The sequence below is a fragment of the Anser anser genome (assembly GCF_964211835.1).
Source record: "Anser anser genome assembly, chromosome: 1".
In the NCBI taxonomy this organism is placed as follows: Eukaryota; Metazoa; Chordata; class Aves; order Anseriformes; family Anatidae; genus Anser; species Anser anser.
This window is the reverse complement of record NC_139720.1, coordinates 56,455,924-56,478,390: the sequence shown is the minus strand read 5'-3', so window position 1 is coordinate 56,478,390 and position 22,467 is coordinate 56,455,924. Positions and strand designations below refer to the sequence as shown.

General features: G+C 44.2%; 1 protein-coding gene across 27 annotated transcripts in view; it reads right to left on the bottom strand.

Moving 5' to 3' along the window:
• Nucleotides 1–22,467, bottom strand: part of RBFOX2 (RNA binding fox-1 homolog 2) — a 169,564-nt gene that overhangs the window by 35,602 nt on the left and 111,495 nt on the right. For all 27 annotated transcript variants that reach the window (XR_014586319.1, XR_014586320.1, XR_014586321.1 and 24 more), the window contains 2 exons: nucleotides 14,291–14,437; nucleotides 1,741–1,794 (listed from right to left, as the gene is read on the bottom strand). Coding sequence is in view for 23 of the 27 variants with exons in the window: in XM_083842614.1 (XP_083698740.1) it covers nucleotides 1,741–1,794; nucleotides 14,291–14,437 (201 nt within the window). In the remaining 4 variants the exon portion in view is untranslated. The remainder of the gene's footprint in view (nucleotides 1–1,740; nucleotides 1,795–14,290; nucleotides 14,438–22,467) is intronic.

Genomic DNA, 22,467 nt, shown 5'->3' with positions numbered 1-22,467 from the left:
TGCCTAGAAGGAAAAGGGCAGTCGTGGGCGTTTAATATGGGGCTGTATGGATGGAAGAGTGAGGGTGAAGTTCGTGTACACTGTGCTGGAAAGCACAAGCAGAGGGAGATGGAGGATAGAGCTCACCACTTTGTCAGGACAGTTATTTTTGCTCTTTCTTTTGCAATTACATCCAAAAAAGTAGAGATCTGATAGAGGCCAGAGGCTATTCCCAAAGCCAAATAGAAATGACTAAAATCGGGTCTAATTCGCAGACAGCTCTGGCCTATAAATATCAGAAGACCAGCAGAGAGCAGAATAAATATTTACAAACTCAGCATAGCTGATTGTTCTGGTAAAGCGTATAGATTTTTATCCACAAAGGGAAGTACAGCTCTCTAAGCCACATAGTCATTTACTCGTTCAGACTGTTTTATTAAAAAACAAAACAAAACAAGAAAAACCATGGTAGTAAACCCAAACTAAGGATGGGGAAAGGGCTAAATCTCATTTGTTTTGTACGCAGATCAGCTGCTTTCTGGTTTCCAGATAACACAGAGACTGAAGAAGTTCCGAATGCATCTTGGTGAACACATGTTGAAATTTGCGGAGGGCTCTGAACATGAACAGACCCCAGAAGATATGTTGAAGCAAAGAGGCCACCTTAAGGTTGTGAACCTCAAATTCAGGAGAAAGACATATAGACTCTACACAGAAACTGCTTAGCTGAATTGCAACTTCAAAATCTCTTGTGTGCATGCACACATGTGCACACACGTGTGTGGGGGGAGTAGGGAAATTTTGTTTTAATTGAAAATGGGAATCTTAGCATTGATTAAGTCAAGCAGAGTATAGACATGCACTGTGCAAGCTTCCCCCATAGAGCTTTGGCAATGCACCTCGCTCCTGACCTGCAAAACTCCCTGCTATTCCAGTGCTGAACCTCCTGGGCAGAGAGAGAATCACATCAATTTGTCATTGTGGTGATACTGGTTACGTGATGAGAACCAATTGCCAATTAGGACAAAGATCACTGAATCTCTCTGCAACTGACCTAAGCAACATCTGAAATCTCATCTCCAGAGAAATAAATTACCATTAGCTCTCAACGAAACCTCCCTCTTAACACTTTTTCAAGACGAAGATAGGTGTGCGAATGCAAATTCAGTGGGGGGAGGTCCACAGGGGCAGGGCAAGGGGAATGAGGATGCTTTTACAAAGCATCAGATATCTCAAATGTGAAAGGTCAGAATCTCAGAAATACCAGGCAAGTCTGCAAAAGAGAGTAAACAAAATCCTTCCACATTTGAGATATTACTCTTTTTCCTCTGGAAGTATTTTAATGCAATGAAGATGTGATTGGGGCGGGGGGGAGGGCCGTTAGGCTTCGTTTTTACCAGCTCCCGTCACATGAAGTTGTTTTTACCTTATTCTGCCTTCCCCACAGGGCACCCATTGCTAGTGCAATGAGAAGGGGTTGGTACGAAGGCTTAACTGACTCCCTGTTTGCTCAAAAGGCTGGGGAACCTGATCCCATGTTACAGACAGGAGCGTCTAGGAGCATTCGTACATGCTGCCCAGAAATGACCATGCTCAGAGTCTGGAGTCAGAGGGAACAGGAGACAGTCCTCAAAATAGGTTTTCCCTTCCCCCATCACGCTAATTCCTGCTGATCTCTACAGAGTATATTCTCTAGGCAATGAACTGCCTTTTACTCTGTGCAATCAAAACAAGAGAAGCAGGTACAGAAACAGGACTTACCTTGGAGCCGCGCTCATTAAAGATTATCTCTACATCAAGGATTTTGCCGAATTGCTGCAGAGACAACGGGAAAGAAAAAAAAAAAAAGATTTATTTTTGGCAATCAATTTTTCGTACCCTTTAGGTGCTGGCTTAACACAAGAAGGGAGGTGAGAATACTTCCATTTCTAGCATACAGGCAAAAGCATAAAATCCCAGTGACATGACCCAGTTCTCTCAGGTTAGGACACACAAAACCTCTTGGTCACAGACCCCAGGTTTTCTCATGAAAGTCTGAAGGAAGAAAAACAATCTCCAGAAGAGTTTTAGGGATTTGAGCTGGTTTCCCCCTGCTGGCTTCCCCCTCGCCTCTTTTAATCTAAACAGTTCTTTCTTTCCTCATTCTGCTATTTTATCTAAGACATGGTTATATGATTTCATCTAAGACCTCTAACAACAATTCTCAAATGTAATTCAGCATTTCATCTTCCTCCTGAAGTGGCTATCACAAAGAAACTGAACAGTGAGGATGTTTCTCTGGAGGGGATAGTCACAAAAGACTCCCAGCCCTTGAAATTCCAAACTCTAAATCTCCTCGTTTTTCCCCTTTACTTTCGGAAACTCAGCCTTCAAAAGAATTAATGGAAGATTCAGAAACTGTGAACATGGCCAAATCACAACAGGTCTTTTTTTTTTTTTTTTTTTTTTTTTCCTAAAAAGGATCGTTCACTTCAACCTGTGACATACAGGAAGCTGCTGAAAATCCATGTAACTTTGTCGTGTATGATGATCCTGATTTCTGCTTTAGCCTGGAGACCCCAGGGGAGAACAGTGCCCCACTGCCCTGTGCTGTTTCAACAACTGGTTCCAAAGATCTCACCACTTAGCACAGAACAAAAAGTGGGAAATGAGGGCTACAAGCTAGAAAGGCAATTTGCCACACCATGGAGCCATATATTGATCACATCCCTTGCCTGGGAACATATTTTAGTATTTATATTGATCTGGCCAGATTCAAACCAGTACTCTATACATAGAAGTATTAGCACTTCAACAGAGCCCCACAATATTCTGTCAGCTACAAATATCAGTGTTGTATTTATTTCCAAATTGGAGGTTTGCTCTCCAGAAAGACAGCTCCAAGATCTCATTCTCAGGGACTCACATATATGGAGCCTTCATTCCAGAAATGTCTATTGCTTTCATATAAAATATGTATCCGAGCGTGCCTCATACCCTATTCTTTACAAAAGCTTTCATCAACATGGTTTTCATCTTACAGCCTGCAGAAGTTTTAAAGGAGGTAGGAAATGAAGGAAGAGGCAACAGGAGAAGAAAGAGTGGTTTCACACTTAGGAAAGATGGCGAACACAACCTCTGGGCATTGGAATTCTACTTTGCCACGGTGCTCTTAATATGACATTTGCCAATCTTTTTAAATCAACATTTCCATATGTAGTCAAGTAGGTATAATGCTTATTTTCTGGATGCTCTGCTTGAAAGACTTGTCTCCAGATTTGCAAATGTGGAATATTTGCAACAGTAAGCTATGATGACTGCAGAGAAGCTTTGAATATGTAAAGCAGTAAAAAGCTATTAAGTCCCTTCAATCGTCTTTATGCAAACAAAATACTTCCCACAATTTTAGCCATAGTTTCTGTCTGCTCCCATCTTCCATTCTTAAAAAGGAGATAGTTGTATTCTTTTACAAATGCTGGATCACAGATGTTGTTTTTACTGTTCTATTGTTTAAGGACAATACTTGATCTTCTATTCATCTCAAAACAATTGAATTCACAATATCCTACGTTACCCAAAGTTTGAATAATGCTAATGTAAACGTGAACAGTGATTGCATCTTCCTTGAAACCTCAACATCTCAACAGCTTAGGTTTGATCCATGCTGGATCCTCTTTTGACCACTGCTGTGCCAATCACAGCTAAAATACATTTTCTATTTCTATCCCACGCTTGGTGTGGGCTTGTCTATAAAGGAGATTAGCCGTTGATTGCTTTTTGTTGTCTTTGTTGTTTGGGCACTGCCATGAAAGAAATCAGTCATGATTGCCTTCTTGGTAGACTATTTCAGTGTAGTTACACGACAGGGGCTGAACCAATTTAACAGCTCATGGCTGCCAAAGGGCTGTCCCTGCTCCTTCGTCCTTCCCGCCTGGGCTCCCCAGCTTCCTAAAGCTGGTCCCCATTCTCATTCTCACCCGCAGATAAACTGATACAGCTCGTCAATCCCACCAAAAAAAAATAGCCCAACAAATGGAATAAGTAATACATTCTTGACGCTTTATTGATCTGAACTGGTTCAAAGGGTCAGGAGAGTGTTAGGGCTCTGGGAAGCAAAGGAGAACGGAAAGCTGCACACTCAGCCCAAGAACAGGATCTGTCCCTGCCAGATCAGCTCAGCTGTCTAGCCTTGCCACACGCGCTGAAACAGCCGGGCTCTTGATAAATGCAAATGCCAAAATTATTTTCAGAATCTTCAGAGCCATCAAAAATCACCGGTTTCTTCTTCATTAGAATCATCTTAAAAGAGAACAAACTGTGCAGCTTCTGGTGCACAATTATGCCTTGCCATCTTCCCCTTTCTCCACACCCAGCTGGGCCTGGATACTCGGGTATTACTGCCAGAGCTGTTTGCCAGCCTCATTCGGCCAAGCTCACTGCTCAGGGTTTCCACACCAACAGGAAATCCTGCCTTGTGTGTTTAATTCCTCAGGAGCAGTAAAAAGCTGGTGGTAATGCTGAATGCAAGCGGTCTGACCCAGCTCTGAGACAGGTGGTAGGGCTGTCTCTGTGCCTCGAAGATGAAGGCAATATCTAAGTTGTTTCCTCGATGATAATTAAGATCATCAAATCCTACTGCTGCAGCAAGCACCATTTGAAGCCTGCTGCAATGGGCTACAGCCACCTGTGCAATCTGCCCCATCTCTTTTCCACCTAAAAGTTGTGAGGCAGGAGAGAAGAAACTTTTTGGGACAGAAGGGACAACAGCAGCTAACTGCTGAACTGAGGTTTGCTGGGGAGGGGTTTCCTGCTCCATGAAATTCCCTGGAAGAAAGCAGGGTGGCTGCAAGGCAGGAGGACGAGTGCTGGACTCTTCAAGACTCTGCCGCGGCTGCTGCCACAGCTGCTCTGGCAGCTCCAAACATCACAGCTCTTGGCTTTACTGCTGCAACGGTTACAGCAGGTCCAGGACTGGAGGCACTTTTTTATTTTTTATTTTTTGGTAGCAGGCCAGAATCTTCCTGAAGAACAAAAGCAGGGGAAAAAAAGAACTAGTTCATTTTAGCAGTTTATATCTCCTTCAAAGCTGAATCTAATTTAGTGGAACATAAAAAGGCACTTTGTTCTCCGATGGTGCTTCCCCTACCAAATGTCAACAGCTTACTGCAAACAATGGAAGTTTTAAGGGCTCCTTTGCAAGAGGTTACAAATTTTGTATGGAAAACGCTAAGCCGTGTAAATAAAAGGGTCAACACCAAATGCCCTCCTAGTAATTTTTTTAAATCATGTATACAGGCATGTTTGTGTTTTACAGCAGACAGAGGGTCTGGCCAAATAAAACAAGATCCATGCTTAGGTCATCCATGATGGGGTCTAACCCTCTAATCTCTAACCTTGAAGACATGAATCACTGTGCTCACAGACCTGACTCTTTCACTCGATGATTACCATGAACATCTATTTACAACGCAGCACAGCAGCAGTGGAAAAAAATCCCAACCAGAGTTCACAGCCTCTGAAGAAAGCATTGTGGAGCTACACATCTCAAATGCTCCCCACCGTGACTTCAACAGCTTACTGTGTGACCAAGGAGCCAGCGCGTCCCACTACACGTCAGGTTGTGCAAGAAGCCTCCTCCGTGAATTGGTTGTGCAGCAGAACCATATCAATCATATGGCAGGTGGGTATGTACGTGTGGTTTTTTGCTGTTTTGTTTTGTTTTTTCTGTCAAGCAGGTAAATGAGAATCATCTCCTATATGATAGCAGCAGGGGCTGCTGGAAATAACAGTTTTAAGGGGCATAAAGGTATTAAGAGACATCAGCTATGAACAGAACCCAATTTTCTTGCTTGAACATGACGTACCTTATAATAGATGCAAGGGCATTGTGCAAGGAAGAGCATGCACGCTGTGTGTTTCTTTCTACCCAGATGACACGAAGGCAGCAGATTTTTCCAGCAGAGGCCATAACTGCATTACATATAATAAATTTGAGAGATCTGGCACCAGAGAGCTTTTGCCTTCCAAGGCACTGACAGTTTCATAGGGCCCCTCCTGTCTGCTCCGTTCCAGCTGGCCCTACCTCCTCTCTGTCTAGAGCTTTCAAAAATCAGCTCTAAAACGTGCCAGACAAATAACTTAACTCTAAAGATACCAGTAACAGGAAGTACAAGGTGAATTCTCTAGAAATTATGGAACAACAAAAGGTAACGTAAGCCACCATCTGACAACCTCACATCCCTACAACAGAACTTTGTATGCCCAAGCAGCTTTGCAATGGCCCTACACAATTCACTTAGAGGCGAGTGCAGTGAACTCTCTAAACCTAGAAGATATGTAACAGTCCATTTTCAAAGAGGGTCTAAATTCCACTAGAAATTCACGATTGCCAAGAAATGAATTGCCTATGCAAGAAATAATTTCAGGATCTCAGGCTTGAGGTGCACGAGCAATGGTGCTTTGCCTGCAGGACAGGTCCCTGCTGCAGTGCCCTTACCACCCCAGCTCCCTGCTCCATGGGATGTCTTTCATCTGAGAACAGCTGTCTCCATCATAGGACGTATTAGTCAGTGCTTAGTTATGACAGTCTGGGGTCTGCCAGAGCTAAACTGCTATCAAGACATGAACTTCCTCACCTACAGCTGGGTCACTGCTCTTCAAAACAGTGGGGCCAAGCCTGCCGTGCTTTCAGCCAAGCTGCACCAGTATGCTTTGCTGACAGGATGATAAAAGCAACAAAGATTTGTAAACCAAAGCTCTACCACAGTTTAGCAGCTGAATAGGCAGTAAACAAGCACCACCAAGCCCTTATTAGGATTGACCTGTTGCCCAACACACGTTTTCTAAGAAACCAGCCTTTAAAAGGAAGCCACACAAAGAGCACAGATTTCTAACAGGATTTACAGACTGCAGCCATTGCGGCAAACAAAGTGACAAGGAGCATGGTTTCCTCAGTCATTCATTTCTATCTGACTCACAAAAGATTTTCACACAAAACAGTGAGATGCAGGTAAACAGTACCACAGGGTACCGCTCCAGAGATCTTGGTGGGCTGGCTTCCAGCGTACATTTCCAGCTACTTCTCCCTGCCTTGTGCCATCCCTGGAGATGTGCCTGCACCTCAGCCTGGCGCTGCTGCCACGTGAGAGGTGCTTGGAACCATGCCCACAGACATGGCATAAACTCAAAGCTCGGTTTGGGAGGACAACCCTCACAAGACAGAGGGTCCAACAGCTGGTGACAGCTGAAGTGACACACGTACCTTTGCAGAGAAATACCACGGTCCCCAGCTATTCAGACAAAGCAAGGCTGCTCAAGCAGCACTGAGCACACCGTTCAGTCACAGAAGGTGAAACATCTGGAAAAACAGCACTGCCTCTTCTGACACTACTCGACAGCATCAGCAGGAACAAAGTCCTGCCCTGCCACAGGGCCGGAGCTCTCCCTTACCACAGGAAGAGCGAGGAAAGAGGAGTCCTCACAAAGAGCACACACACCTCGGGTCACAAGTTTTGTTCCCCAATTTGTTCCTCAATTTTTGTTCCCTACACAATGCTGTGTAGAACTGGCTACAAGTGATCGGTGGTCAATACTCGTCAAAGACTAAAGAAGCTAAAACACGTCCTGACATACCGAAGAGAGATTTCCTCCTTCAGATGTCCAATCCAATCGAAGAGCAGACTCCCTTTCCACAACTTTCCTACTATTCTTGGCCTATCGTGTTATTTGCCTGTTTACTTAAACACCTAACGAATAGTTTTCTGACACTTCCAATAGTTGTGTATCATAAATTACTTGTGGATTTACATTCATTTATTGGCAAATACAGGCTTAAAATCCTACCAAAATCTTGGCAGGAAGAGCTGCAGTCTAGTTTGCTTTTGCTTCAGCCTCAAAGTGTAGGCCTCACAGAGGTGTTTGGTACTCTCGACACCAGAATGAAATTAGATGAGAAATTATATCCACTGATATATTTTAGGAAATGCAATGTACCAAATTGTTTCCCCAGAAGCCAAGACCTTCAGGTTACGAGACCTTCCAAGAATATCCATTATAGAGCTCCCAGAGCTGAGTTGTTTGGATCATGCAAAGCAGCGGTCTACCACAAACATGAAGAGTCTTGCAGCAGAGATATGAATTATGCTCAGAGAAGGAAAATGATAACATTGCCTTCCTTAAAATCATATATTAAAAAAACAATAGTCACTGCTCTGTCACCTTTAATAGGTAAAATTATTAATAACTTAATTAACTAAAGTTAAAAGTGACATAATGGTCACTTTTATACAAAACAGCTACGCATTATTGCCGCTGTAGCTGATAACCCACAAAACTCCTTTATCATCGGGGCTGATGATGCTCCTCATCAGAAGCAATTAACAGCCTAAAGGTAGTAGCCATGAAATGATCTACGTGAAATGTTGCTAAAAAAACATGAAATGAATTTGTAAACCAAATTCTTCTGGCCTCCTTTTGAAGCCAGAGCCTGAGAAGTTTCCCACCCTCTATACTGCTATCCCACCTTCATCTACAATCTTCATCAATGTATTCCTTGTTTTTATCTTATACTTTCACCTGTTTTAAAAATAAGAGAAGATTTGTAAGCACTCGAGAGTGTTTCACCAAGGTGAATTCTGAGAAAAATCAATTCTGACTACTTGTGCTGTCGCTCTCACAACAGATAAGTAGGATTTAGTACACCGTTGTCCATATGAACCACCAAAGCAAAACTTTGATTGTTTTTGTGGAGGTAATTCATGATTCTGCCTGCAAATAGACAGATTTTCCTTTTGCAGGCAGTCCAACCCAGCCTCCATCTTTCTCAGGAGACTCTGAAGGCCATCAGAACTGACCATATTAACTCAGCCAGTTTTATAGTGGGAGGCAAATTGCTTCCTGAGGCCTAAGAGTGAAGGCATCAGTCATGAGATACAACCACAGACACTATTACAGCACAAAGCTGAAAAGATTGAGAACACACTGAGGGGAATGAGCTTTTCTCCTCCATACACAGTCCATTAAGGAAGGAAGGCAGCCTACCAGCAGTTAAGGAGAAGACTGCTACCATCATGTGAGAGACCTTACACAGGTTGTAGAACATCCCTCAAAAACTGGGTAAGATTTTGAAAAGATGGGCTAACTCGTTTTTAACTCTGAGAGCACTCTTTCACTCCCCCGTAAGATCCTCCATTGTTTAAAATTAGCCTAAATTACTATGACTTTTACCTTTTATTTCAAAGTTAATTGCAAAAATTCTCAGTTTCCAACTGGAAAATCTTGTTGTGAGTGTAAACAAGATTTAAAACCCTATTAGAAAAAAACCCTTATCATCCATGCATAAGCACATGGACAGCACAGACTAGTCATCTCCCAACCTCTCTTTGAGAAGCTGAATAAATGAACCCAACACCTTACACACCTAAAAAGCCACTCATCTTCAAAGCTGTAGATTATTTGTATGGTCCTAAATTGAACTCAGAACTGAACAAAACTATGCAATCTTTCCAACTTTGAGCGTAAGACACATCTCTCTCTTTCAACCCAATATTGCCCTTTGCATTGCTGAAGCAACTATCTTCAGTGATCACCAGTACTCTCCCAAATCAGTGTTTTCCAAATAAAATCTTCTATCCTACAAGCACAGCTTGTTCCCAAATTCACACTATTCTGCACTTACCTGTATCAAACACAGTTTTGTTGGTGAACTGATGATAAATCCAATCATCTCAAGTCATTCTCTAACACTAACCTAATCTTCCTCCTCAAGCAGTTTTTTTTCCTTTTTTTTTTTTTTTTTTTTGACTGCAAACCTTACTGGCAAGATTTTAATAGCACTGTTTCCATGGGTTGATGTAGATAGATACTGAGACTGAAACAGATCCCTGGGGAAATCTACACTAGAAGCAGTCTTGATCACTAATGTCTCACCAATAAATACTGCTTTTCATGATCCATCATTAAAGAGGTATTTAATAAAATAATAGGGGTTTTTCTAAAAAAAACAAAACTCAAACAGAACACATTAATCAGAATTGGTCACACAAACTAACTCAATTGGCTAAGGAACGTTGAACTTTCCCAATACTGCTTTGTACAATCTTGTCAAAATAGACAAAATGTCTTTGAAAGATGTATTAACTTACACAAAATCATACTGAATGCCACTGAACTCTTTCTTCAGATTCTGATGTTTTTTAAAACTTTCCAAAATTATTTTTATCTTGGATCAACTTATGGATAATTACTTTGTGGCTCTTTGGGTCATTCCCCACCACCACCAATACTGAATCCTGATGAGCAGCATTCCAGTCTTCTCCAATTCCCATAGCTTACATAAATTGGCTAAAAATTAACATTAATGAATAAAAAAGCTCCTTAGTTTGGCTGTTATCCTTGGGCATATCTTATCTAGATCCGCTGGTTGTTTGTTTTTTGTTTTAATATTAGCAAGCACTGCCTCATCCTCCTTTGTTATAAATTATATGCAAAACCATATGGTACAAATACCTTCTGTTACATCAGAAACACAGCAAGTACTAAACAAATATTTGAGGTTTGCTTATTTTTTGGGCTTTGTTTTTTCAATGCAATTTTGAACACTATTTTATATTGGACCTAAGCCTATATAGGACCTTTTTATCTTTGCATGTAAATAATTGACACCTTCTTCCTCTGGATTTTCATCGTCAATATCTCAGTGATTTAGTACATTTCCTTTCTCACCTGCTTCTTTGTTTAAGTTTGTAATTACATCCACTGCCATTTACTTCATCCTCCCTGCCTGGTGTGCAGATTGCTTTGTGTTTTATTAACACACTTTCTGTGACTGTGGAATCATGCCTTTTGGGCCATTGGTATGATTTTGTCGAATACTTCAGAGCTTCCATTAACACTTCCCCTTCTAAATGTACCTTCCTGGTTGGTCACCCTTCCAATTGTTTAAACTTGAAGAAACAGACTCTTCTAAAGCTCCTTGCGTTACCGACTGATGCCATATTCTGTTTGCACAAAGTAAATACGGACAAATAACAATCACTGGTACCTAGGCAACCGTGGGATTTCAGGTCAGCTATTAACTCTTCTTTATCTGCTAGAACAAGGTCAACTATTGATTTATTCCACGGTGGGTGCAGAACTGTGTGCATTAAAAAATGACCTATTCCTTCTAGAAGCTTTCTTGAAGTCTTTTTATTGGCATCATGAAATGTCAGGTAAATATTACATGTTTTAAGCAGCCTATTTTATTTGCCACCCTATAAGAAGCATATACATAAGGAAATGTTTGTTCCATTGCTGAGGATATTTCAGGGACCTGTCAGAAACACGTGACAGGTGAGAGATGACTTGAAACCCGAATAACTTCAATTCATCAGGAAATCCTTATGTCTGCAGCTCTCCTGGATGGCAATGGTTTGAAAAGCGTTATGTAATTTCCACTTAATCACACACACAACAACACATCTGTAGTCCACCTCTATTCAATACAGGATGAAAGCATCAGCTAATGTTCTACGACCCAGGACGGGGCTGACCTCTCGCATGCTGTTAAGTCCTCAAGGGACTTCTTTACTCCCTCCCTACCATCACATTTATTTCTTCCTCCTCTGCTGCTTTGCTGTCTACCCAATTTCTCTCATTGTACAGTAGTTTGGGAAAATCACTCCAGGCAAGGATTTTGAGTCTCTCAGATATGACGTTGAGGAGATGTGACCTGACACACAGAAGGGAAAGGGAGACGATGGGGGTTACAGGCCAGCCACAGCTGAAGACTCAGACAACCACGAGTCCCCTGTAGGAGAAAGGGTTGGTTTCAGTGCGTCACCCAAGGGGAAGCATCCTGATCCTGAAAGAGAAATAGGAGCAAGGGGGATTCGGATAGAAATGCTCTCCTGCTTGAGGCTCTGAACATGCTGAGAGAAGGAGCACAGAGAAAAACAGAGATCTGCAAGAACTACTGATTTTTTTCCTTGGCAAAGCAACAAAGTTTTCCCTTACAGGAAAATGGCATTCTTTTTTTTAATGCCCCAAAAGATGAATGATCTTCTGGCATGCGTACTTCTCAGCAAAGACACTGCTAGGTGAACTAGCGAAAGGTTTTACAGGGAACATACCATTTACCTAAGTTAAAATCACATCACTGTGGCGGAACTCAAGATGATGATTAGACTAAAAGTAAAGCTACAACAGATAACTTGGGCAACGATGGTAACCCACTCATTTAGTGTATAGATGGGGATGGGAAAATGCATAAGTGGCAATGTTTGGGTCACAAAAAAGGGTGGGAAACCTTAATGCAAGCAGTTAGGCTGTATTTTCTACATATCCCATCTCAGGACGGGAGTTCATTCATAATGTCTGGGTCTCTCCATCTGCAAAGCAGACATAAAATTCACCAGGAGAGGGATGTTCTTGCAATTTCCATCTCATTCCTGTCCCCACACCAGGAGCACAGGGAAGAACAGTGTCGATATGAATGAGTGTGAAAGGGTCCAGTTGTCAAGCACCGGTCCCAAGGGAAGGGGCAGCAGCAATGTGGAACAGTTTATGTAAGTGATGCGCTCCCAGGAGAGGGGAGCAGCAGCACCAAAGAGCAGGGTGTGCTAAATACAGACTGTAGCAGGTGGTCCAAGAACTGGCTGTGATTTCAGCAACCGGTTTATCCAAACCGGACGGAACTGCCTACCGCACGGCCCTGCAACAGCAAAAAGCAAGCTGAAAAACACAAGTGGAACAGGCGACTGACGATTCAGCAATCACAGATTGCCAGGAGATGAGTTTCACCCTGAAAACATTCCCACAGATGTCAAAAGTGCAGCAATCTAATGCATGAACAACAAGAAATGCAAACCCAGGCCTCCAGCAACAGAATCACAGAATCCTAATTTTGGCTGGGACCTATTTCCAGAGGTCATTTAGTTCAACACCTGCTCAGAGCAGGTCTAATGAGATCAGTTTGGCTGGGATGTATGCAGTCAAGTGTTAAACACCTCCAAAGATGGAGGTGTCTGAACACCTGCTAAGGTCCCTCCGAACATCAGCCCTGCCCTCTGGTATTTTGACAGCTTCTCAGTTTGGTCTCATCCACAGAGTATCTTCTTATGGACAAAAACAAACAACCAAAAAAAATTTTCAAGAACAAGAAGTAAAGACATCTCTCAATATATATGATTTAGACTCTTGCTGAAGACCATTAGTGAAAGTTTTAACATCTCTGCACATTTTTTTCACTTCATATTGTTCAAGTAATGAATAGATAATCCCAATTCTTCTCCTTTCATTTTAAGTTTAATCTTGAAGTCCATGAATTTGACACATTTACAGCACCATAACACTACTCCCCACATGCACAGGTGCATGCATAGACACACACAAATGCCTAAAGAGATGCAACAGTTGAAACTACAAAATAGTGCAGAATCTGAGGGAGCAGATGGCTATGCATGTAGGACCAAGGTATACATAGATCCAAAGCAGCATGGTTAAAGGAAACTTTACTTTGGTCTTTCCTGACCGGATTGCTCTGCGCTGTATCTCAAACAGGCAGCAACATTTTAAGTCGTTTATACAGAAGAAATATTTATAAAGGCTATAAAACACATCATCTGCCAAGGACGCTAGCATCATACCAACAAGCCACAGACTCCTGACAATGATACACAGCCAACTTCACCTGAAGGTTAGGTCATGAAGTACCCAGCTCATCTCTGTGTCCATATGGAACAAGTCACCATCTATACTCATGTGAACCAACTCTTCGGGGAAGAGTTTATAAATTGAGGAGCATACGAAGGTTACTATTAGGGGAGACAAACTATTCAGTCAAAAGAAACAAAATACATATCATACACGATGCAAAATGCCATCTGACTTGCACCAGCTTTTCCATATGCAATTACTAGTTGGCCAATTCCTTGCAGCAATTTTTCATCACAAAAGTGGATCATGAGGATCAAGACATAAATATTTCAACAAGTTTCTAAGCAACTGAAAAACAGTGCTTTGCAAGGGATATATTAAGTCACTGTTTAATCCTAGTCTTCACTGGGAAATAAGGTGAAGTTTTGTTTTGTTTCGTTTTTTTTCCAAGCCAATCGTTAGCTTACCCCAACATCTTGATATGACCAACACAATTACAGTTTTCATGTGTATTTACCAACTGAGGTAAACACTACTAATTGCCTTACTTCTGCAAATATTTTACAGTGTGCTGAGTAAATCAGGGCAGGGGCAAAAGAAGGAGAAGGGCTTTTCCTCCACAGGAATACACCAGCACCACACGTTCCTCCTGTGGTGAAGGAGAGCTGCCATGCCTTGAATGGCTCCAGTAACTTACCCCAAACATCTGTCGAAGGTCCGGATCTCGAAAGCGGAAGGGAATGTTGGACACATGAAGCCGTTTTGGAGTGGATTTGCTCTCGGTGTTCTCACTGCTCTGTGTCTGTGATTGCTGTCCATCTGTCTGTGCCCCTCCTTCTGTCTGCTGGAATCAGAAAGGCAAAATTGTGTTTGTGAATAGAAACCATTCAAATTCCTTTTGCAGGCTTTGCCCATCTCTCTTCATGTATTAGCACTACATTTGTGATTGCAGTATCTGAACACTTGACAATTACTTTGATAAAGCCAGTAACGCTTAACAATCGATCTGTTGTTCTTCCCCTCTCTTTCCATGAGTAAACACTAACAAGATCTCAGCTTCCCTCCCCTCATATCACCTTTTAGCTTAGTAGATTTGCCTTTGGTTTTCTTAAATTGCTCTCTTTTCCCCTGCTCTTCCTCACTTCAGCTGCCACCATATGAAAGCTCTAATGAAGAGGCGGATCTTCCGCATCCTGAAGCTGGGAGGTAGTACCGCCACTCTAATCTCATGTGGCAGGATGTTCATGCAATCATCAAAATCCCACAGCTGAAGTGGCAGCTCTTCACCGGGCCAATACCAGAAATGCATCCCCAGGCAAAACGGCATCTGCTCTGTCAAGTTCCCTTCAGAGAAACACCACCCCAGAAGGTCTATAATTAAATGGGAAAAATCCACATAGCAACAGCTTACGGATGTCTTTGATTAACTTTTCTAGTACACTTAAAAGTCAGCCCAGGGACAGGAAACAATCATTACCACTGCTGGGTTTATAAAATCTCCAAGTGCTACTTTCTGCTACCAGCTCCACAACCAAAATGAGGGAATTCATTCTGGCGTTCCTAAACACTGAGTGGCACAGCAAAGCCAGGGCAAGGTGTGGGCTTGGGGCACTTGTGCACAGCAAACATACAGCAGGAAGGTGTGTCAGTGGGCCAGAACAGAGAAAATGGGCAGGGAAGAAGAAAGGAAGAGAGCCTCAGCCACCCATGCTGGGCTTAGAGTAAGAAGTGGCAATACCGGAGGCAAGGCACTAAACTTAAAGGCAAGCCACAGCCTGTTTGCAAAATGCCTTGATGAGAAAATGATTGTGTTTTTTTTTTTGTACTTTAGTCCAAAAAAATGCCCTCAAGCACTCAAGAGCTACAGACTAATCTGGTCAGTTTTAATGCTCTGTCCCTTTCCAAGAGCAAGCAGACAGGTGAAGGCATTCAAAGAGCACCCACCCACCCACCTCCATCTCCCGTTGCTTGCCCCAGCCTCGCAGGACTAATGCTCTGACACTTGTAAGATGCACTTTGAAGCATCATTTCATTTCTTTAGATGCCAACCTGACTTCTTCCCTAACCCACTGAGTGAAAAGAAGTTCTATGAGAAGGCAAGGACTGCACAACTGCTAGTCAGCTTTTCAAGGCACCTTCAAGAACATATGCAGGCCTTAAAACTTACGATTGAAGAGTAGGGGGGTTGATTTGGTTTGGGGGGTGCTCTTTTTATTTTTTATATACATAAATCGTCTACCAAAGACAGGAAGAAGTCTCAGGGGAGTTGCCCATGCTGACTCCCCAGCCACCGGCTGAGCATGGCAGGCTGCTCTGCACCTCATTTGATATACAACGCTTCGTGAATGTTTGGAAAGAAACCTCCCTCCACAGATAAACCGAACTGGCAACATCAAGAGCTTCTTCTGGCCAGAAACATCCCTCACAGATATGACCTTGAACTTGCACGCTGCTTATAAAGGACTGACAAGAGCCAGCGAACAGTAAGCACCGGGGCCTTGTCGTGCTGAGCAAAGCAGCGGCAGCTTTCCATTTTATTTTAGTAGGGCAGTGCAGGCAGCACAAAACATGTTTGATCTGATTAATATAAATTAAGCTGTGATAGGAAGAACGGAGATATTGCCCTGCAATTATCTCTACTCCCCAGAGCCACTCTAGTCTCGAGAGAAGCATAGCAGGATGAAGATTTTTTTATTTGGCTAAGATTCATCCCCCCCCGATATCAAATTTTCAAGAACCACCTCACAAACTTCCCTTTGATCATATCAAAAAAGTTGCCCCCCCTCCCTAAATTCCCTGTCTTCTAGCCTCACCCCGATGACAAAATGCATCTCCAAACACACAGAGTGCACCCTAGGGGAAGAATCGATGCAGCTGGCTTGTGATTAAATCACACCATGCTATTTGGTGGTTTTATTTTTATTACTCCATCAGAGTCCTTTGCTCCTCAGGGCAAATCCGTCCAAGCAGGACAAAACACAGGGGTAGCCCATCCATCACTGCACACAATGCCTGTTTTGGAGTGAGTGCTCCAAAACAACTCCCCAAAATCATCAACTCTCCTGCTCAAAGGGAACTCGCCCCATCCCATTTTCAGGCACATTCTGGAGCTTTGCGAGAGCGATTTGCCAAATCCTGTGTTTCCTTATGGCTGTGGCATGGAATTGGCAAGTGGGCAAATGCCCACAGGTGCATCCTTAAGCAAACACACCAGCACGTCTCCTGCTGGAATTAGGAAAGGCAGAGATTCTGAACTGTGACGACAAAAACATGTTAGTCCCTGAATTCAAATATTGGCTGCCCGGGACTGGATCTGCTGCTTCCACAGGAGACAAAGGCTTGCGCTCCTCTCCCAGCCATTTGTTCACGAGCAGAGGGCAGAGCTCCTTTCTTTCCAAGGGTGCAATATATCATGTACAGTGGCCTGCCCAAAAACGCTCACAGCTGTTCCTGCATATGGCAGCGTGCTGCCGCCACACGGGAGTCAGTTTTCCAGCATGTGAGACGTGTACAATAAGACAAAGGCTTCAAACTGGAGAAGTAAAAGAAAGAACGGGGGGGGCTCAGCCCAATCTTACCTTTCTGACTACGCTAACACTCCCTGGATGTTGTGCTGCCTTCCACATTTCCTGATTTTTCAGCAGTAGTTGAACATTAAATGCCTTCTCTCTCCCTGGATGCTGCAGCTCCCTCATTTCCAGCATCCAGGGCCCTACGGTAAGCTCTGAACTTTCAGCTACTATAACATGAGCTCAATACGTTTGTCCACTGCCACACGTTCAGCTACAACATAAATGAAAGAAATAGTCTCTTCAGGTATTGCTGCCTTTTTTTTTTTTTTCCCCTCTTCCTTTTATAGTTATTCCTTGTCTCAACTCACTAGGAAGGAGATGAAAGGAAGGGCCTGGAGCCTGTTCTCCGGCAGCACATAATGGAGACTGGCAAAGCGCTGCCCTGCCCGAGCCCAATGATAAAAGCCCGCGATTCACCGCGCGCCTGCTCCTCACCCCGACCCCATCTCCTCTCCATGCCAGTTCCAGCTCCTTTTTTCTGGCCTCACGTCAGCACCTCGCAGCTCAGGGCCGACCTCCTCCCTTCGCTACGACAGCGCCGAAGGGAGCTGACGGCTGTCCCCTGGGTCTCGGTGCTTGCGACCGGGGCAAAGACCCCGCGTCTGAAAACAGCATCGGATCCCCGCTACCTCCTCTCCGTAGTCCAGGTAACACACACTTACGCAGCGATAATGCCATTCACGCCTGCACACACAAGCTCTGAGCTGTTCAAGGTCACCGGGAAATGGATCGGAGCTCAGCACACGCACGGTATTTGCTTCACTCAACCACTTGCTCGCCGTGCCCCCGTGCCACTTCCTTGCACCCGCCAGCAGCGAAGAAACGCCACGCAACGAGAGGCAGCCGCGAAGGGAGGCGTGCACGTGTACCTGCGCGCACGAAAAACTACAACAAAACACACAATAAACCAACCCCCTTGTCCTCTTCCCCCACGAACCAGGTGGTCCATAAGGCTGTGAATCATAGCGAGGAGGTTAAGATCCGTAAGCCACTGCGAAAAAAGAAATATTTACAAACTGTAACTAACAGCTATATTTAAAAGGGGACCTGGGCAGTTCATAGCATCTGGGAGACAGACTCACTGCTTCTAGACCACTGTCAGGTCCATAAAAAAAGGTAAAAACAACCTTGATTTGATCAAGACCTTGACGATCTGTGTGGAGACGAGGACTGAAAACTGGGGCTGGCAGAAGGCAACCTGCCCACTGCCAAGGAGTGCAGTGATAATAGAAGATCTCTGCACTTGCCAGTGAAAAGCCCGTGTCAAAACAACCAGTCATCCATCAATAGATACCCACTAAGCAGGTTTGGTGGAAAAATGAGTGAAGAATTGGATTTGGGGCACAAAACCCCTCTCCTGCCTCACCACGCACCCCACCAGAGTAGCACGGATCCATACACCTGAGAGCAAAGGGCACAGGAGCTTGTGCTGCTTACACTACGCTTGCTTATCACACAGCACAACACAGGGATAACGATCACCTTTCAACAGCTGCAAATTTTATTTTAGTGTTGTATCCATGCACTTGATTTTTCAGAGATGCCAAGCATGGTTACATAAAAAAACTGGGCTACGGTACAGGCACAACTAACAATGTGCCCAAGTGCTTTGTATGCCAAAAGCTTCACAAAAAATGGCTAAGGATGTACCAAACCACTTCTCTGGGCTTTTAACTGTTTCCAATAGCTAGATTAGTTTAGGGCATATTTCTTCTGACTGTTAGGTACCTGTTTTCAGACACGCTAAAACTTAGTCTTTTTGTCCCCTTTCCTTATTAAAGGCAAAGACCACCTGGCCACACAGGGCAAACGCTCAGTGATGTTCCTCCAGCCTCCCAGCCTCCAGAAAATTGAGCCGGTTCATGTCCTCTTCCGAGCTGCTCGCTGGCAATGAACCTATTGCCCGTGAAACGTTTAGTGAGTTTTATGAGCCTGTTTATACTCTCAACTTCCAAAGCATCCTGTGTACAAGATTTCCACAGTTAAAATCTTCATTATATGGAGGGGAAAACAAAAACAACACCAAAATGGTTTTCTGGTTTTGTGTTTTGGGGTTGCATTTTTTTGGTTTTGTTTTGATGCATGCCACTTATTCCCTGTTTGCATCCTAGTAAGTGAAAATGGGAAAGTTCCCTACTTTTTTTCCCACACCTCTCAATATTCCATATACATCATATTCCTTCACTTATCTGTCAGCTCTTCTCCTCTGAAGATTTCATTTCTTCTCGTAAAGAACGTGCTACATCCTTTTCATCATCACTATTATCCTTCTCTGTACTACTTCAAGATCTGCTCTAACCTTTGAGAGAAATGCAGAACTACCACAGCTGTATACTCTAACACAATGGTATTTTCTGATTTATTCCCTATTTCTCTTTTGAAATCATTTTTAAACCTGCCTCACTAGACATGAGTCTGGAAGTGCCGACAAGCAAAATAATCCGCCTCATCCTCAAAGCAAATTTCTGATGTTAGATGTCAGAGTTTGCTACCCCAAGACAGTGATTTCCAAGCTGCTGTATCTAAACAATCAGCAGCTACGTACTTCTTTGGAGCTGGTTCCTCCTCACATCTACCTGCTCAGCAGTATCAAAAGATAAGCGAGGATATTCATTAAACATATTCCTCACCTGAAATACCTTACATGAGCAAATGCTTTAATTACCGAAGTGATGAAAAATAATTACAGAGGAAAATTCTGCTATCTCAGACTAGGCAAAGAAATACCCAAGGGAAAGTCATCCTTTTAACATCATCCATGCATTGCAAAAGTAAGTTGAGGAAGCCCTGTGGTGCTGTTGGCTCCCTTCCTTCTAAACCCTTATTAGATGCCTGGGCCACAGCCAGATGACCGAGCAGCTTCCCCCTCCTGCTTCTGAACGTGATAAGCAGGGGTCCCCCACCACAGATGTGTCTTCTTTAAGGAATCTGGAAGTCTGTAGCCCTTTATGGTGCAGCAGATGAGTTAAATATGCTTCGGTATGGCACGTCAAAATGCCTAGAGACACGCTGCTCTGTAATTAAATAATGCTTTATATTGGTTCACGACAACATAACACCAAGGCGACAGCACCTGCCATTTTCGTGCAAAGTAATTTACATAAACTTACTCCTCTACTTCCATAGCTCCAGCTGCATTCGGTAATTTATATAGACACACAAATTCTTCCCTCTGACATTAACAAGAGAAACGAGTTGAATAATCAGCTCACAGTATTAAGTGCATTGCATTTACTATCAAGCAAGCTTTTTTAGTTCAGCGGATGATTAATCTCCCCTCTGTGGGTAGAGTACCGGGAGCTGCAGCGAGCTGACAATTGCTCTCGGCTCCTGGCCACGCGCTCCGTGCGCTCACCTTGGGACAACAGCATTTGCTGGAGTCCTCCAAGAGCCCCTCTAATTCATTAACCCAGCAAAAGAATCAGACAGCTTTCTGCCAGGTCAGTGAATTAAAGTGGCTCACGTAAGGAACGCCAGAGCCAGAAAATAGGAGTGCTCGGAGCCAGATCTCTCCTTTCTGACAGCGGTGCACCTTCAGATCAGATCAGCTGCCAGAGGAACCGCAGCCTCATCGGCATCTCCCCTTGGAGCTGTCTGCGCCGGGCGTCTCCATCGGGGAGAAAGAAGCACACTAATGTAAACCAAGAAGGGGGAAGAAGCCAGGCGACCCGGCACTATAAAAAGTGAAATGCAGAGCATCAACAGTTTAAGAGACGGGCCGCAACGGGCAGAGCGAGTAGGCCAAATATGGTCCGCTACACCTCAGTCTATTTTTAAGGCAGGTCTTTCAGCTGTGCTTTGGGACAGTATCAAGAGAAAGGACAGATGCTCCGAGATGACGACCGGGAGACCCACATGCCAGACGAGAAACAAAGCCCCACGGATGAGGCCTGATCCTAAAATAAAAAGATTCCAAAATATTAAGCTGTTTGTATTACGCCACCTATGTGCCCGTTCCTTTTCCATGCCCCAGCCCCGAGAGCTCGGAATGCTTTCCACCACACTCAGGGCTCCAGAACCCAGCTCACCCTCAGCTGACGACACCAACCAGCCATTCCCCTTCGCCTGGGGGTTTTACACAGCCCAGGGGAGCACTGAGGAAGGCACGGACTTTGACTCCCAAGGTTTATTTGGGACTCAGCCTTCCAGATCACTGTGTATTAACTCGGCAGACGCCGCTGCTAATCTCAAGTCATTCAGTCTGACTTTTCCATGGGATCCAGCCAAGTTCCCATGAAAAGGTGCTCCCACCCTGTGTTACGGGCCCCACTGCAGACCCCATCACACCGCTGCATAACCTGATACCAACCAGATGAAATTCCCCTTTCCATGAGGGATTTTTAAGCTACCTCATGTTCTGTTACTTTTGCATTCCCCCTAAACGCTACCAGCCTGAAAAGGCAGAAACCCACGCCATCTGAGCACAGCTTTTGCTATCCCACTCTCTCCTGCCAGCCGGGCAGCAGCAGAGGCCTTGTTCCTAAATGCAAGGAGGGACCTAATCCGCCTGGCCGAAGGAATTTCTGAGTTATCCCATGGGAGCACAGGCCTCAAGTCAGCAGCTAAAAAATCCACCAGCTATTCAGTCTGGGGTATCGCCTTCGCACACATGACAGCAGCTGCGCTTGTCAGTCGCAATAACGGGAGGGGAGGATCATGTATCGTCTGCAACAAGCTTTTACTATGTTAAAGTTAGCGCTGTCATTTAAGCGAGACAACAAAATGGTGAAGGGAAAAGGCGCCTTAAAGCACAGCAGCCTAGCTCGCGTGGATTGGATGTGTGTGTCAAGCAAGCGATAACCAGCATACGGGATAGCCGAGATGCTTGACGTTGATGTTCGAGATGAAACAGCCATCCTGTGCTGCTGTATTTTAACAGCATGCTTCAGCTTGAGCAACTGCTGAGCCTTCTTCCTTCCCCTAGTTACTACATCATTAATCAGCGTACTGAGAAAGAAAAGTTGCGAGCAATTACATCCCAAGGCACCCCACAGAATCAAAGTAACTCGATACAGTAGGATTCCTGTACAGAACAGATAAAGGGACCCAGAAGATCCAAAACCCGATGCGTGTAAAGTGTGGGAATGCCCATGCGAGGCGCCTTGCCTCTCCCCCTGGACGTCTTCACGTGCCACCATCTGGGATGCTCTCAGTCCCAGCCGTAGCAGCAAGAGCCAGGCTGCACCCTTACCCTTTCCTGGCCAGCTGCGGTCTGCGAGCCCGCCTTTGCACGCTCGTCCTGCGCATCCTTAACCGCGTTAAACGCTCGGACCAGACGTGCCCACCCGCTCCCGGCAGCCAG